The sequence below is a fragment of the Podarcis muralis genome, chromosome 9 (genome assembly GCF_964188315.1).
Source record: "Podarcis muralis chromosome 9, rPodMur119.hap1.1, whole genome shotgun sequence".
Taxonomy (NCBI): Eukaryota; Metazoa; Chordata; class Lepidosauria; order Squamata; family Lacertidae; genus Podarcis; species Podarcis muralis.
The window spans coordinates 46,756,296-46,774,353 of NC_135663.1; the positions used below are offsets into that span (position 1 = coordinate 46,756,296).

The window sequence follows — 18,058 nt, forward strand, 5'->3', positions numbered from 1 at the left end:
TTCTTCTCTTTTATCCTGTACTTGGAATGTGAATTGCTGATAAAGCAAAAGATGTCTGCCCATGCCCTGTTCTACATATCCAAATACTTCTGTCGCTGGCTGGGTGTTGATGGCCAATGTCATGCAAAATGCACACTGCAAAGAGTTGCGAGCAGTAAATCTAATTGGCTTTACATGCAAATAAATGCATGTAATGGAACACTGGTGCCATTTTTCTGAAAAGAAAAGCAGTTTCGGGGGGGGGGGGGAATGGAGTGTTGGGAAGGAAAGAAATGCTTAACCCCTGTTGCAGTCACACACCCACACACCCTGTCCTGTAATAAACACTGAACACTTACCCAAAATCCCCCTGCAGGAAGGAACATTAAATGGGACTTAAACTGAAAAAGAAAAACACGTTGCCCTATTTTATTTTGCTTAAAAATGAATATGCATATCTGCACTCATTTCTCTGTATGCTCCTTTAAAGATGAGAAGCATTTAAAGTTATTAATGCCATGTATTTTTTTCAGACGTGGCCTGATCTAAACCAGCTGAAGTTGTGTTGTGTTCATGGAGCTTTGATTCAAGTCCATGCGTGATCAGCTGCTGTTCGATTGTAAGTCTGTTTTTATAGCAGCTGTGTCTCCTTAACCACATAAAAGCGTAAAGGTGTCTTTAGAATTTTATAACTGAAATGTATGGAGAAGCTTGTAAAGTCCCACTAGTCGCAACAGCCCCATCTTCAGAGAGATGGCAAGAGACAGGGAGAGAGGGCATGGGGAAACCAAAATGTAAAGAATTGCCATCAAAGGGCTACAGGGCAGATAACATAATCATAATTGTAGAGCTGGAAGAGACCCCCTGAGGGTCACCCAGTCATTCCCCTGCAATGCAGGCATCTCAACACGCGGTCCCCCATCCAATTTGAAACCATGTAAGACCCTGCTTGGCTTTGCAAATGTGCTAACAGTTTCTGTGAAGTGTGCAGTAGTTTCAATGGAAACTACATCACTTTAAATGACCATTAAACTCCTCCTTAAAAAGTAGTATGATAGGATTAATTACACTTGTAGTTCAGTGTCTTAGTCTATTAAATGAGATAATTGAGAATTAAATCTTGCTTTATTTGTGTAACAACTGGTGCTTCAAGTTGTGTACAAATAGTTAAAACACCAAGAATTAAAGAAAACAGTCATATGAAACACTTTAGCTAAGTTTTAGTTAATTTAGTCTTTGTTATTAAGACAATCCCAGCCAAGCAGCCCTAAAAAGAAGTGTATCTTCTGTGCTGTGTTACTTAGGTCAGGTCAATGAACATCAACATCACTATCAAATTAGATTGAGAGCTGTGCTACATATGGGGTTTTATTTACTTTAATTTTACAGTCCCTAAAGTCTGCTTCCTTGGAGGTAATACCCATTCAAAGAGTGGTAGACATGGTGGGGCTGTTAGTCTTGTTTAAACAAAACACTTAATGCCTAAAAAATGGTGGCTATAGTAGCTTCCGTATTGCATTCAAAGTCCATCTTCTTTAGACCTGATGACCACATAAGCTTTATTCCAGTCTTCATGAACAAAGTCCTGCATTTGCCGTCCTTTCTCAAACACAATGTTTCTTCATGGCTTGTTGCAAGGAATCACAAATGATATTTTTGGCCCAAAAAAGATACCCCTGAAAGAAAGTGGCAGAAATTCAAATCGAGAAGTATGCTATAGCTATTATACTTTCATTCTTCTTGTGTTTCTTAAATATGCAAAGTGGCTTACAAGAATTATGAAAACACAATAAATGAAAGACAGACTAAACAACCATAAAAGCAGGCACTTTATAAAGCCAGCAATCAAATTAGAAACAGGCAACTAAATGTAAAAACGAAGCTGGAAATAATAATAATAAAAATTCTCAGCAACTGTCTGAAGACTAAAAGGGAAGGGGCTTGGTAGGTCTCCATAGGGAGTGTATTCCCACAATTCAGCGATGATTCCGTTTAGAAAGCTCTGTCTTGAGTTCCTCCTACTAGTCTAATTCCATGTAAAGAAGGAATGAGCTTCTGATTCTGACCTTAACTTCTGGCCAGACTCATGTGGGAGTAGGTAACCCGACTTTAAGCCATTTAGGGATTTAAAGGTTAGAACCCATACTTGAGTCAGGAAATGAGTAAGGAAGCAATGCAGATCTTTGAAGAGAGAAGTGACATAATAATCAGGCAGCCACATTTTGGACCAATTGAAGTTTCCAGGTGGTCTTTCAATTTCCCTACGGAAACGAGGCAAATCATTTCATTAAATGCAAATCTACCCAGGCTTCTACCTGAACTTTAGGTTAAAAGGCTCAGGACCACATGTGAGGTTTTAATAATATATGGGTCCTAAAATATACTTACTTAAAACTGCCCCGTTAAAAGCAGTGGTGCTTCAGAATAAGCTCCATTAGTATTCAAGCACTTGTTTCATTAAAAGAACAATGCTAAGTTATTTTTTCCTTTTTTATTGCAAACCATTTTTTGTTCTTTGTTTGCATACCAATTATGCTTAGTTATATTGGCCACTCTCTCTGTATGGCCTATGAATTACACCGAGATGTAAAAATTGTGGCCCCCCAGATTTTGCAGGATAGTAATTCCCATCATACTTGTTAATTGACCATGCTGGCAGGTGGCTGATGAGGACTGTAGTCCAACAACAACTGGACAGCCACAGGCTCCCCATCCCTGAATTAGATAGAGCTTTAAGAGCTCAGTTCATCTGAATTCCTAATGTCTCTGGAAATGAGGGTTATTGACCAATTTCTAAATATCAAGCCCATTTACTTTCCTCCCCAACAGCACAATTGTCTGCATGGTTATGTTGGGCTTTCTGCCAGATAAACAGAATAGGGTTGAAAGGAACTACTGGAGAAGGGAAAATGTAAAGCATCTAGCTCCTGAACCTACCTGTTACTTATTCCATATAACCTGATTTCATGGTGTTGTGTGTTCCAGTTACTATACTACCACCACCTCGGTACACACACTGCTACCTCCAAAACCACCCCCTCCCTTTGTCCCTCTTGTCTATGCTGCTTATATTTGAAATTAGCAACAACGGAGGTACTCTTGTAATAACCAGTGCTGTCCTCAGAACGACCGTTTCTACCCCAGATTCCGCAATGAACAAGTGGACACACCTATTGGATTGGTGGCCCCATGTCCTATAGTTTGTGTTACACCAAAGACTTAAGTGGGCTTACATATTGTTAGCTAGACTTAGGTCCAAAATATCTGAATGTTTATTAGGTAAGGAAAAAGAGTGGTGGTGGTCTAAAACAGAAGTCAGAATCCACCCTGGGATCTTACGACAAAGTGCAGTATATAAATCTAATAAATAAAATTAAGAATGACCCAACTTCTGTCTATCATGAAACTTGACATACCAAGTCAGACCATTGGTCTGTCTACTTCCATATTGGCTACACAGACTGGCAATGCCTCTGGTTTCAGGCAGGGAATATTCCCAGCCCTACCTGAAGTCACTGAGTATTGACCTGGGGACCTTTTGCATGCAAAGCAGATGCTTGACCACTGAGCTACAGTGCCTCCCTAAGACAGTGTACATCCAGGTTCTGACCTGACCAAGGTTGCTTACTTTCGGCAAGATCCCTGTGCCATGTCTTCGGACCATAGCACTCCTATGTCATGTTTTGGTACTGAAGCTTTGAAACGGGCTCATTTGTCTTGTTATCATTTGGGATGTTAGGTAATAATAGATGGAGGGTTTTTCTACTTTTGATTTCAATGAAGCTATGCAATCCTATGCATATCAAGTCACAAGTAAGACCCGTTGAGTTCAGTGGGACTTGGTGCACATCATTAAACATGTATAACCATACACTTTAGTTTGGTTGGACTGTCTCGCCAGAGTGGTGCATGCTCTAGTTATCTCTCACTTGGACTACTGCAATGCGCTCTACGTGGGGCTACCTTTGAAGGTGACCCGGAAACTACCAACTAATCCAGAATGCGGCAGCTAGACTGGTGACTGGGAGCAGCTGCTGAGACCACATAACACTGGTCTTGAAAGACCTACATTGATTCCCAGTGCATTTCCAAGCACAATTCAAAGTGTTGGTGCTGACCTTTAAAGCCCTAAACAGCTTCGGCCCAGTATACCTGAAGGAGCATCTCCACCCCCATTGTTTAACCCGGACACTGAGGTCCAGCACCGAGGGCCTTCTGGCGGTTCCCTCACTGCGAGAAGCCAAGTTACAGGGAACCAGGCAGAGGGCCTGGTGGCACCCGCCCTGTGGAACGCCCACTCACCAGATGTCAAAGAGAACAACTTTTAGAAGACATTTGAAGGCAGCCCTGTTTAGGGAAGCTTTTAATGTCTGACGAACTACTGTATTTTAATATTTTGTTGGAAGCCGCCCAGAGTGGCTGGGGAAACCCAGCCAGATGGGCAGGGTATAAATAATAAATTATTATTATTATGTCTCCTTGCAAAGAAAAGAAAGCAAGAGTCAAAGAAGTTACTTACTTTGGGCAGCAGAGCAATTCATTAAAATTACAATAGCAGACCATCTCGCAGCCCTTTCCCTCCCAGAAGTGATCTTGAAGAAGCCCGTCAATTGGACGAAGACTGGCCACTCCCTCTGGGACGCTGTGACAGTTGTGGTCTTTTAATATTTTCCTGTAACAGGAGAGGCGACCAGATGGTGTTGGGTTGGTCCCAAGCAGAAAGCTCAGAAACAGAAGAGTGGAGAGCATCGTCATTTTTCTGCTATCTTGGCAAGAGTTTGCGAATAGTGCTAGCGAGAGAAAAGAAAAGGCGCTTAGCTGGGTGCCGACATAAAATCAGTCTATTTATCAAATTCATCCCTTTAGCCCTGTTTTTCCACTATCCATGGATAGGAGAAGTTTGATTCCATTTGCATTTAAAGCCAAATCTTACCAAATTGTTGCTTTCTAAAAGAATATGAGAACTGAAGCACAGCCATCCTACGAAATTCACACTTGCCCAAAGTTCGCAACGCAGTTCCCTAAGCAGTGTTTGCAAATATGCATATGCTAGGGGAATGTGTGCATACAAATGCATATATTAGTGAAAATAACATACAGAAATGCATACTAGGGAAAATTGCTCGCAGAAATGGGCACATTTGTGAAAATGGCATACAAAAACTAGGAGAAATTCACATTTAAATGCTGGTTAATTTTCTGCAAAAATGTAAAGAACTGAATTTAAGATTGGAAACACAAAGAGAACTGAAGTGGGTGGACCTTTCTTCCTAGAAGTATCTCATCCAGAGTACTGGAATTAGCAATTCCACAATGTTGTGATGGTCTTTGCAAGGTGTTGGGTAGAACCACACACACGCCCTCCTGTAGATTAAGTCTAGCAGGAAAAAAAGTGAAATTATGTGAACATGTTAAATTGAAGTGACATTTTCAGCAGGTTGTTTCAGAAAATGTTCTGAGACTTGCACAAACAGATGATGAAATTGGAAAATGTGTTGCTAAGGCACAAATCATTGCTAGAGCATTCCAGGTTCTCGTTCTGACCCAGATTGTCACATCTGCCAGAAGCAAGGTACCCCTGCCCGTACAGGCCAGTCTTGACAGACTCTAGGGTTGTGCGCTCATCTCACTCTAGAGGCCGGGAGCCAGCGCTGTCCGCAGACACTTCCGGGTCACGTGGCCAGCGTGACGAAGCTGCTCCGGCGAACCGGCACCAGAGCAGCACACGGAAACGCCGTTTACCTTCCCGCTATAAAGCGGTACCTATTTATCTACTTGCAGCCGGGGGTGCTTTCGAACTGCTAGGTGGGCAGGAGCTGGGACCGAACGACGGGAACTCACCCCGCTGCTGGGATTCGAACCGCCGACCATGCGATCGGCAAGTCCTAGGCGCTGAGGTTAAAGGGTGTTTTAAAAAATAACTTTAACCATAGCAATGGGATTTAACAGAGCTATGCAGGCCACTGTGTTGTGCAGAAGCCAATATTCCTGAGCCACTCTTTCCCCTAGCTGCTAGTCAGCCCTCCTGTTCCCAGCACAGGATTTGAACCAGATAGAAACTTTTTTAGCCATTGTAGCTATCCCCAATGGTATAGATGTACCTCAGGGTCTCTCCAGCACTTTGATCCCTCAGTCAACACAATAAGTAAATCTTATCTATGTTCCAAGTGTATTTATTGTTGTATCGTTTACAGTATTTAAGATGGTGATGGCATGGTGTTGCCAGTTTTAAAAAACAGTAAATCCTAAAATGTGTCCTCAGCTATTGTGTGGATTAGAACTAAGGAAGCTTTTTGATGTACTTAGAGTAAAGTCCAAATAATGTACCAAATAAGGTCCCAAATAAGATATTGAAGTGTTTACTGCTGACCTTGGTATCCCAGGATATTTTCTGAGGCCTGAGGTGAAAGTGTTTGTGCAGAGGACCTATTGTTTTTATGCTCTAAACCAGGCATCCCCAAACTTGGCCCTTCAGATATTTTGGGATTACAACTCCCATCATCTCTAGCTAACAGGACCAGTGGTCAGGGATGATGGGAATTGTAGTCCCAAAACTTCTGGAGGGCCGAGTTTGGCGATGCCTGCTGTAAACAATATGATATGGTTTGTACTATAAATTTATTAAGGAAGCATTAATTGACACCACATTGGTACCTCAGAAGTCGAACAGAATCTGTTCCGGAAGTCTGTTCAACTTCCACAACGTTCGGAAACCAAGGCACTGCTTCCAGTTGGCTGCAGGACGCTCCTTCAGCCAAGCGGAAGCCGCTTTGGATGTTTGGGTTCCAAAGAACATTCGCAAACTGGAACACTCACTTCCGGGTTTGTGGCATTCAGAAGCCAAAACGTTCGACTTGCAAGGCTTTCATCAACCAAGGTACAACACTACTGCTTTAAATTGCTGAGTGTGATGGATGATACACTACCCAAATGATGTCTTCAAAAACACTCCCTGTGCAGTGTTTTCAAGGCTCCTTTCTGTTCAAGGTTAGACTCCATCTGTTAGAAGAATTTGATCCTGTACAAAAGCAACCTAATTTCTCATATCAGATGTGCACATAATCTAAGATAGGCAGTCTTAACAGATTTTGCCCTTTGTTACACATTCTCAGCATTTTAAATGTTTCAAAAGAGAGATCTGAATATATGCTTTGAGTTAACACACATTTATTAATGTATTTAAATATGTAGTTTTAGGAAATATTTTTTTTAATCTCAAGATTAATGTGCAAATGGATTGTGGTGATAGATAAAAGCATGAGAAACAGACATGGAGAATGATCCTGATAAGAAATGGCTGCAAAGTAACAGAAGAAGAAGAAAAAGTTTTAGGAGAAGAATCCAACTTACCTGTAAATTCCTTAATTGTGGGAATTTGGACAATGGAAAACTGCCCTCTATTTTTCCAGTGTATTTTGCCTCCCATCTTACTGCCCAAGCTCCCTTGTCTCCCTCTCTGCTGGAGTACTGGTCTGTGTTCAGAGGTGTATTTTATATCCTGAGTTTTAACTGTTTCATGTCAAAAAGGTTCTATTTCCCAGTAATAAAGGTGACTTGGACTGTGTGGACCAAATATCCATGTTCTAGCTACTATGGAAGCCCATTGACAATGCTGAAGTGCACATCTTGTCACTTGTGTCTTATTTTCAGGCTTCTCTAGTAAGTGAGGTGATGTGAATTACACCCATCTGTTTTCTTGGAATCAGAAAGGTGTGCTAATCATTTTTGGTACTGCTGTGGCTCAAGCAGGCAGGCTGTCTCTCTCCGTCTCTCTCTCTCTCTCTCTCTCTCTCTCTCTCTCTCTCTCTCTCTCTCTCTCTCTCTCGTCTAATACAGGGTATGCAATACTACAGAGCAGTGCTGGAAATTATTATTCTGGAGCGAAGAATGGGTATGAAGATGACAAATATGAATATCCATGTACATTCTGGTTTCTTTGGAGAAATTAAATGGGGGTTTAATGTAAAACAACAGCAACCCTAGTGCCTCTAAAGAATCATGGAATTGATGGTCTGTCTTCACAAAGAGTCAATTCATGGAATCCCTTCTTGGTGGATTCGCTGCTCTGCTCACCATCACACAGCGGTACTGTCTGTCTTGGCAAACTGAAAGGAAGGGCGATACATATAATTTTCAGATATTCTAGTTCAATGAATGCATTTGTTGCTGACATTCACTATATTAAACACATCAAAATTTAATTTTTCTAGCACTGCTCTGTAGTATTGGATACCCTGTATTTTTAAGCTCTCTCTCTTGGATTCATAACAAAGAAAAGAGATTGCCTTTCCTTATCTACTTAGTCAAGGCTGTTAAGCAAATTAATACCTCTTCATATCCACCACCTTCTGAGGTGCAGGTCACCTCCACCTTCTCAGGCTGTTTTCCGCTTGCCTGGGTTCAACGCACGTGGCTTTAGTTTTAGCTCTTAGAACCAACCCAGAGAAAACTAATTAATTAGGATCATTTGCATGGGGCAGGGAAGAGACATACCTTATTTGTTTGCTTCTTTTTCTTGCCTCCTTGCCTGTTGTGTCTTTTCAAATGTTGAAGCAAGCTAAAGGGAGATGCTGCGGGGAAGGAGGGCTGGGAGAAAATCCCGGATAAATGCTCCTTTGTTTGTCTTGACTCTGATTTCCCAGTGGTAGACTGTCGCTAAGGAGAGAACGGCAAGGAAGCTGGCAAAAGAGAAACGAAGAGCTCTCCCTTTCCAACAGAAAGCAATTGGTCTACAGATAATAATAAAAAAAAGATTACCAAAGACAGGAAGGGAAAATATATTGCAATGTGAAAGCAAATAAATGGCAAAGTGTGTGCATCAGAGTTGGGCAGCATGAGCTGAGGTATGTTTACTCACAACCTTCTCACAAGTAAGTCCACTGAGAGCCATGGTGCCCTTTAAGCAATCTTAGGCTACTTCGTGCAATCATCTGTCAATGTGAGCAGACCACAGTGCCCTTGTGGGGCATATTGGGTTATAGTCAGCTAAGTTTTACTCAAGAGTAGACTTACAAAGGGGACGCGGGTGGCGCTGTGGGTTAAACCACAGAGCCTAGGGCTTGCCAATCAGAAGGTTAGTAGTTTGAATCCCTGCGTCGGGGTGAGCTCCCGTTGCTCGGTCCCTGCTTCTGCCAACCTAGCAGTTTGAAAGCACGTCAAAGTGCAAGTAGATAAATAGGTACCACTCCGGTGGCAAGGTAAAAGGCGTTTCCGTGCACTGCTTTGGTTCACCAGAAGCGGCTTAGTCATGCTGGCCACATGACCTGGAAGCTGTACACCGGCTCCCTTGGCCAATAAAGCGAGATGAGCGCCGCAACTCCAGAGTCGGCCAAGAGTAGACCTAATGGTCAGGGGCCCCTTTACCTTTACCTAGACTTACTAAGATTAGCCATGCCCATTAATTGGCCATGAGTACAGCTTAATTGAATACCACCCATTACTTATGTTACTTGGCAAGATTTATATACAGTAAGGAAGCCTCGTGGTGCAATAGGTCATTGCAACTGGTGGTTTTCCAGAAAGTTGGTGGTTTGAGCCCACCCAGGAATGGCTGTGGGCAGGATTCCCTTCCAGGTCCCTTCCAACTCTGATTCTAACTTAAGAGCATTTAACTTGGTGCACATTCAGCTTTGTGGGTGTGGCAAAAATGTATTTATTTAAAATGTAAAGGGGGTGGGGCTCCAGGAAAAATGGCTTTGGCCATCCCACCCACCACTGAACCAAATGGGTTTTTACAATACACAAATTTGACTTCCGGTGCAAGCTCCAGAATGTAACCTCCTGTAAATTACAGGCTTACCGTACTACTGCTTCAGTAAAAAATATGGTACCGTAAGTCACTGATTTTCAACTTGTGGGTCAGTAGCCACTCTGCTGGGTCATTTCCCTGATCTGAAGCTGTTCACAACAGCAGCACTGCTACCATACAAATACGGGGGAGGGTGTGTTAAGAAATGGGTCTCCAGATGTGCGTCTAGGTCTCAAAAGGTTGAAGACTACTGCTCTAGCAAGTGGTTAACATAAAGCAATCTAAAATACTCATTCAAAAAAACTGGTAGTACCAATCATTAAAAATAAAATAAAATAACCTAATAAATATGAATATAACACAAATAATCCTAATAAAATTATATGTTAAAATTACAGATTATATGTGCTCACATGCTCATAGGTAATCATGTCAACTCGGCATTTATAGATCTAGTCAGGAAGAAATGACACTGTTGTGGTCTCTGGAGAAAGCTGTCATGTTTGTCGTCGTCGTCCCCCCCCCCCCACCTGTCCATTTATTTTTATTTATTGCTTTTCAACTTTGATTCCAGCTGGTTACAAGGTTCCCATCTCCCCAAAATGTACAAATCCATAAAATTGCAAACAGACTATGAGTTGGCGGATGAAAGGGCAGTCAAGAATACTTAAAGGTACATCAAAAGCTGCCTGAGCTATTTATGAAGTATTGAAAGTAAAACAAATGAGAATATTTTCATCTAGCACCAAAATGAAAGTGCCATCAGGCAAGCCGCTTGGAGCAAGTTCCTTCCATAGCTGGGGTAGCTGAGCTCAAAATGGCTCTTCTCTACGGAGGCACTTGAGGAAGACCATCAGCAGATGAACTATGAGCACAGAGAGGTGGTCATGGAAGGTGGAGCTCCTTCAGGTGTTGTTGCTATTTATTTGATTTCTTACCCGTCCTTCACCAGGAGGTCTGTGAGCAGAATATACCAGCATAAAAGTGATTGGTTAAAGCAATTTACAATCCAAAGAAGAATATATACTATCTCAGGAGTCAAAGGCCGTAGTAAAAAGGTACTTGGTTCCAATGGAGTTTAGAGTTTTAAAAGTGTGCATCAGTCCTTTGAATTGGTTCTTTTAAAACTGGCAAGAAGGAATCCAAACTAACATGACCAACTGTGTATGTTTGTTTCAAGTATGTTTATCTCACCCTTCACCAAATGGTCCTGGGACAGGGCTGCATACGTATTAAAACCATAATTTGTGATGTTTTAAAAGCTTAAAGAAATAATGAATTACCATAACAAATCTCAGTGGAAGTCTACATGGCAGCAGGAAGGGAATAAAACAAAGAAGGCGAGTCTTCACTCATCAATGCCACACACATCAATGAAATGACACGCCTGAGAGGAGAGGTTATTCCATAAGTGAGGGGCTCCCACTGAGAAGGCCCTTCAGGGCACCCAGGTACCACAGCTCTTGCTTGAGGCAGGCCCATAAGCAGGGTTCCTCTGCTGATCTAAATGTATGGGCAGGTTGTTAAAGGGAGAGGCTTTCTTTCAGATATTTGAGGCCCAACTCATTTATAATTTGGTCCAGAAGGTACTTGAATCGGGTCCAGAACAAAACTGGCAACCAGTTAACAAAGCATGGATAATTGTGACCAGGCTATCCCAGTCTAGGAAAAGTCATAGTTGTGAATAGATATTTTAGTCACTGAAGCAACATGGGACTGAGGTTTCCTCCCCCTTGCTAGCAACCCTGTCCTGTGTCTGTTGCACTTTCAAACAAAAGGGCAGAATAGCTACAGGATTTGATTCCAAATCTCTAATCAGGAGGCCATGCTTGGACTAGAGTGCACAACCCCATCAGAAAGAAAGCTGTGAATGGAAAATATGCAGGAAGTGAGACTATAAGCATGTTGCAATGAGTTTCTCCAGCTCCAATCCTGTGCTGTTCGCCTTTCATAAGGCCTGTAAAGCAAAGAAGGGAGATGTTTGACCTGCTGTCTTAGAGTATTTCTTTATTAGAAGGATTTCTAGCCCGCCCTTCATTGAGTGAGCAATGCCAAGGATGGCATACATTAAAACAAGACAATGCATTTGTAGGTAAAACAACATCAGCAGGGCAGGTTAAACAATGAGTCAGAGCAGCAGACTGATGGGTATTAGTAAGAGGATATATGGATTATATTTGATCTTCTACAGACCCACATGTGTGGGTTAGTACAAAAGAAAAACGGCTTGTGCCTGTTTTTAAAGCACAGGGTTTGCACATAGAGGGCCCCAGTAGAAGAGTTTAAATCTCATTGTTAGGCAGATTTAATAAATGCCTAGGAACAGGTTTTTAAACCACCTTTTAAATATCCCTGTCCAGGAAACACTGAAGCTGAATAACCAGTTGAAGCTGGTGAAAGGAACACTTAGCTACGCAAGCCCCCTGGGCCTCCAGTGACAATGAAGGAATCAGTAGCATCCCCATATTATGGGCCGCCTCCTTCGAGAGGAATGCAACCCCATCCAGAACAGGCCACCTACCTAAGTTCCACACCAGGGCACGGTCTCTCCTTTGCCAGGTGTCAGGTTATTGGCCCTCATCCAGCTTCACCCAACATGGTCCACATTCTGCACAGCCTCATTTGATTCAGATGTCAAAGAGAAACAGAGCTAGGTATCGCCAACATATTAATAGCACCCAGCTCCAAACTACAGTGGTACCTAGGGTTACAGACGCTTCAGGTTGCAGACTCCGCTAACCCATAAAGAGTACCTTGAGTTAAGAACTTTGCTTCAGGATGAGAACAGAAATTGTGCAGTGGCAGCGCAGTGGCAGGAGGCCCCATTAGCTAAAGTGGTACCTCCGGTTAAGAACAGTTTCAGGTTAAGAACAGACCTCCAGAATGAATTAAGTTCTTAACCCAAGGTACCACTGTACTGACAGTCTCACCTGTGACTTCATATAGATGTTTAGTAGCACAGGGCACAAGATTAAACCCTCCAGTACCTTATAGCACAAGCACCACAAACTTGAACAACACTATTCTACCATCTGATCCTGAAGTTAGGAGTGGAACCATCATATCAGAGTCATAGCTGTCAACTTTTCCCTTTTCTTGCGAGGAATCCTATTTGGAATAAGGGAATTTCCCTTTAAAAAAGGGAAACGTTGACAGCTATGATTAGAGTGCCGCCAGTTCCCAAACTACAGAGCTGGTCCAGTAGGTGCTTCATACCTTGCCTCCAAAATATGGAAAACAGCAAAAAAAAAAAACAACCATCTTTATACAGTGGTGCCTCGCAAGACGAAATTAATTCGTTCCGCAAGTCTCTTCGTCTTGCGAGTTTTTCGTCTTGCGATGCACGGTTTCCCATAGGAATGCATTGAAAATCAATTAATGCATTCCTAGGGAAACCGCCTTCAGACCAGGTCCGGGGACAGTCTGTCCCCCGACCTCTTCTGAAGGCTGGGGGGGGGGGGGACAAGGGCTTTTCTTCCCACCCCCAGCATTTTTAAAAACCCCGGGACAGCGGAGGACTTCTCCGCTGTCCGGGGCAATCTTAAAATGCTGGCGGGTGGCATTTTAAAATCGCCCGGGACAGTGGAGGACTTCTCCGCTGTCCGGGGCGATTTAAAAGCCCCTGGGAAGGCAGGCAGGGGGGACAAAGATTTTCGCCCCCCGCCCGCCTTCAGAAGAGGTCCTTGACCTCTTCTGAAGGCGGGCGGGGGCGAAAGTCTTTGCTCCCCCCTGCCTGCCTTCCCGGGAGAGCGGAGAAAGGCAGCGCGTTTCTCCGCTGTCCCGGATGGCTTTTGAAGGCAGGCAGGGGGGAGCAAAGACTTTCGCCCCCCGCCCACCTTCAGAAGAGGTCCTGGACCTCTTCTGAAGGCGGGCGGGGGGCGAAAGTCTCTGCTTCTCCCCTCCTTCAAAAGCTGTCCTGGACAGGCTTCGCGGACCTCTCCGCAAGCAGCGGGAGCGCTCCCGCTGCTTGCGGAGAGTTGCCAGCATGCCGAAGCCTGCGCGCGCTGAGATCAGCGCGCCCAGGCTTCGCGGCCCCGCCGCCCGGCATCAGAGCTTCGTTCCGATGCTGGGCGGCGGGAGGAGGCGTTCCCGCCCCCCCGCCCGGCATCGGAGCTTGGTTCCGATGCCGGGCGGCAGGAGGAGGCGTTCCCGCCCTGCCGCCCGGCATCGGAGCTTGGTTCCGATGCCGGGCGGCGGGAGGAGGTCCGAGGACAGTGGGGAAGACGCGCTGCGCTTCCCCGCTGTCCTGGAGATTTCCCTATGGGCTTTCGTCTTGCGAAGCAAGCCCATAGGGAAATTCGTTTTGCGAAGCGCCTCCAAAACGGAAAACCCTTTCGTCTAGCGGGTTTTCCGTCTTGCGAGGCGTTCGTCTTGCGGGGTACCACTGTACCGTATTTTTTTGTTCTATTAGACTCACTTTTTCCCTCCTAAAAAGTAAGGGGAAATGTGTGTGCGTCTTATGGAGTGAATGTAGGCTGCACAGCTAGCCCAGAAGCCAGAACAGCAAGAGGGATGCTGCTTTCACTTCGCAGCGATCCCTCTTGCTGTTCTGGCTTCTAAGATTCAGAATATTTTTTCCCTTGTTTTCCTCCTCTAAAAACTAGGTGCGTCTAGTGGTCTGGTGCGTCTTATAGAGCGAAAAATATGGTATATGCAACTACGGCGGCTAGAATTTTAGTAGCAAAAAACTGGAAATGTGACTCAATTCCCACAAAGCTTGACTGGCAGATGAAGATGATAGAATATTTGGAACTTGCGAAAATGACTGGGAGAATAAGAGGAAACTCAAACCAGAAAGTGTGTAAAGAATGTATAACATTTAAAGAATATCTAAAACAATACTTTAAAAATGCAAATCTGACAGGTCTAGATTGAATCTTGACTATTAAGGAAAACTATAAATGTAGAAAATTTCCTGGATATGTAATAGATATAACAGGAAATGCGTAAAGGTTAAGAATATGTAGAAAGCACAATGAGGTGAATTGGAAGTCAAAAGTGTGTGTGGTGTTAGACGATGTGTTGTTAGTTAATGTTTAGTTGTCACTGAGGTATTATCTTGGTTTGTCTGTGTTGTTATATGTAAATTGTTTTGCAATAAAGTTTTTTTTTAAAGAAAAAATATATATGGAAAACAGCATTTTTGTAGGACACCGTTCTGGGAAAATTAATTTTGTTAGCTGCAATGAGCAAATGTAAAGGTAGGATATAGGTTGGATGGATGAAGACATGCACTTAAGAATTATTTTACAACGTTGCCTGTAGCATTGTAAAAGGTCCTGGGGTGACTAGCACAGGCAGAAGAGAAGAGGAATTGCCTGATTTACTCTTATTATTGCCGCTTGAAGCTCACAATTTCAGGTTACCTGGCGCCACCTGGTGCTATAATGGAGCATAGATTGTGTGTTTTTAAATCGTTTGCACATCTTTTGACTCCGTCAGGAATTAATGCTTGTGTGAATTTGCTTGTATTTTTTATTTATTTATTTTTTTAATAATATTTTTTATTGCGTTTCTTTTCATAGTTTTGTACATTTCAAATTATACAGAAAAGACCAAATGCAAGAAACATTTTTTTGGTGTTTTTTTTAACATTGGACTTCCCCACACCTTCCAAAGCTGCGTTCTTTGTAATAACATTATCAGCAATTTGTTACCTTATTTCAAACCTTGTTACAACTTTCATTATTATGTCTCCACATTCAATATGTTGTATCTCACTTTTGATACCTTTAAAATAAACATAATATGTTTGGTTCACTTGTCTTCTTTTCTCATTTGTAACTTATTTTACCATTTGCTTAATCATATTTACTAAAGCATAACATTTTCAATAACATGCACTATCTTAAGATTCATACAACTTATAATATTTTTGCAGATAGTCTTTAAATTTTTTCCAATCACCCTCAACTGATTCTTCATCCAAATCTCGGATTCTGCCGGTCATTTCAGCTAATTCCATGTAGTCCATCAACTGCGTCTGCCATTCCTCCAACGTGGGTAAATCTTGTGTCTTCCAGTTCTTTGTGATGAGAATTCTTGCTGCTGTGGTAGCATACATAAACAACGTTCTATCTTTCTTTGACACTTTCTGGTCCACCATGCCCAGCAGGAAGGCCTCTGGTTTCTTAGGGAAGGTATACCTAAATACCTTTTTCAGTTCATTGTAAATCATTTCCCAGAAGGCCTTCACTTTTGGGCAGGTCCACCAGAGATGAAAAAATGTCCCTTCTGCCTCCTTACATTTCCAACATTTATTATCAGACAGATGATATATCTTAGCTAGCTTGACTGGGGTCATGTACCACCGGTATATCATTTTCATAATATTTTCTTTCAGGGCACTACATGCCGTGAATTTTATTCCGGTGTTCCATAACCTTTCCCAGTCTTCAAACATAATGTTATGCCCCACATCCTGTGCCCATTTTATCATGGCAGATTTAACTGTCTCATCCTGTGTGTTCCACTTAAGCAGCAAGTTATACATTCTCGATAGTATCTTAGTTTTTGGTTCTAATAGTTCTGTTTCCAATTTCGATTTTTCCACCTGGAAACCAACTTTTTTATCCATCTTAAAAACCTCTTGAATTTGAGCATAATGTAACCAGTCTGGCACCTTATTTTTTAGTTTGTCTTGGCTCTGCAGCTTCCAATTGTCTCCAATTTTTTCAATTATTTCCCAATATTTCGGCCATTTGGCCTCCATATTGGGCCTTTTTCGAGCCTTGGCCTCCATCGGTGATAACCACCTCGGGGTTTTACTCTCTAGTAAGTCTTTGTATTTCATCCAGACTGCAAAAATTGCTTTTCTCACAATATGGCTTTTGAACAATTTATGAGCTTTAACCTTGTCATACCATAAGTATGCATGCCAACCAAAAGCATTGTCAAAGCCTTCCAGATCTAGGACATCCGTGTTTTCTAACAAAAACCAATCCTTCAACCAGCAGAAGGCTGCAGATTCGTAATATAACCTCAAGTCCGGCAGGGCAAACCCCCCTCTTTCTTTTGAGTCAGTTAGTATTTTAAACTTTATTCGGGGCTTTTTGCCCTGCCAGACAAACTTAGATATATCCTTCTGCCATTTTCCAAAGCATTCCACTCTGTCCACGATCTGTAGGGTTTGGAATAAAAATAACATTTTCGGCAATACATTCATTTTTATAGCTGCAATTCTTCCCAGCAAGGAAAGTTTCAATCTTGACCAAATCTCTAAGTCCCTTTTAATTTCCAACCAACATTTTTCATAATTGTCTTTAAATAAATTCAAGTTTTTGGAAGACAAATAAATCCCTAGGTATTTCACCTTTTTAACCACACTTAATTCTGTTTCTCTCTGGAACCCCTCTGTTTCTGTAGATGTCAAATTTTTGGTCAAAACCTTAGTTTTTTGTTTGTTCAACTTAAATCCCGCAACCCGACCAAACTCTGCTATAAGTTCTAGCACTCTTTTTGTACTGGGTTCTGGCTCCTGTAGAGTCAGAACTAAGTCATCTGCAAAAGCTTTCAATTTGTATTGTTTCGCTCCGACCTCTATCCCTTGTACCAACCGGTCCTCCCTAATCATGTTCAGCAACACCTCCAGGACTGATATAAATAAAAGAGGGGATAGAGGGCACCCTTGTCGTGTTCCTTTTTCAATTTTAAATTCTTCTGTCACCACATTATTAACTATCAGTTTAGCTTTTTGCTCTGAGTAAATTGCCTCTATTCCATTCTCAAACCCCCGTCCCACTCCCATCCCTTCCAAATTTTTTTCATAAACATCCAAGAAATGTTGTCAAAGGCCTTCTCCGCATCAATAAAAATTAACACTGCTCTTGTATTAAGGTTAGTTTGCAAAAGTTCCAAAATGTCAATAATGTTTCTAGTGTTTTCATATAAATGTCTGCCAGGGAGAAAGCCTGCTTGATCCCTGTGAATTACTTCATTTAGGACCTTTTTAAGTCTACTTGCCAAAATGTCTGCAAATATTTTGTAATCCACATTCAGGAGTGAGATGGGACGGTAGTTCTTAAGCTGGGTCTTTTCAGATTCAGTCTTAGGAATCAATGTGATGAAAGCTTCCTTCCACGTTTCTGGTGCCCTCTTCCCATCCATAATCTGGTTGCATACCTCCAACAAAGGTTGTATCAAATAGTCCTTCAGAGTCTTATAATATTTGGAGGTAAGCCCATCTTTTGACTCCGTCAGGAATTAATGCTTGTGTGAATTTGCTTGTAGCAGCTAAAGCAGGTGGGACACTTCTGCCAGCAGAATCACAAGCATGCCATTTGCTACAGGGCTCTGTTGCCTCATATTTTAATTTGATTTATGTGTGTTTCA

The 18,058-nt window shown here is 42.4% G+C and overlaps 1 protein-coding gene across 2 annotated transcripts in view; it reads right to left on the reverse strand.

Moving 5' to 3' along the window:
• Nucleotides 1-1,085: 1,085 nt before the first annotated feature.
• SCRG1 (stimulator of chondrogenesis 1) overlaps nucleotides 1,086-18,058 on the reverse strand; it is a 78,017-nt gene continuing 61,044 nt past the window's right edge. Inside the window, exons 2-4 of one of the 2 annotated variants that reach the window (XM_077934175.1) lie at nucleotides 8,473-8,634; nucleotides 4,499-4,769; nucleotides 1,086-1,655 (exon numbers count right to left, since the gene is read on the reverse strand). In XM_077934175.1, the coding sequence (XP_077790301.1) occupies nucleotides 1,601-1,655; nucleotides 4,499-4,734 (291 nt within the window). In that variant the 5' untranslated portion in view covers nucleotides 4,735-4,769; nucleotides 8,473-8,634 and the 3' untranslated portion in view covers nucleotides 1,086-1,600. Of the gene's footprint in view, nucleotides 1,656-4,498; nucleotides 4,770-8,472; nucleotides 8,709-18,058 lie in introns of both variants that reach the window. The other variant, XM_028744690.2, reaches the window with a different exon arrangement.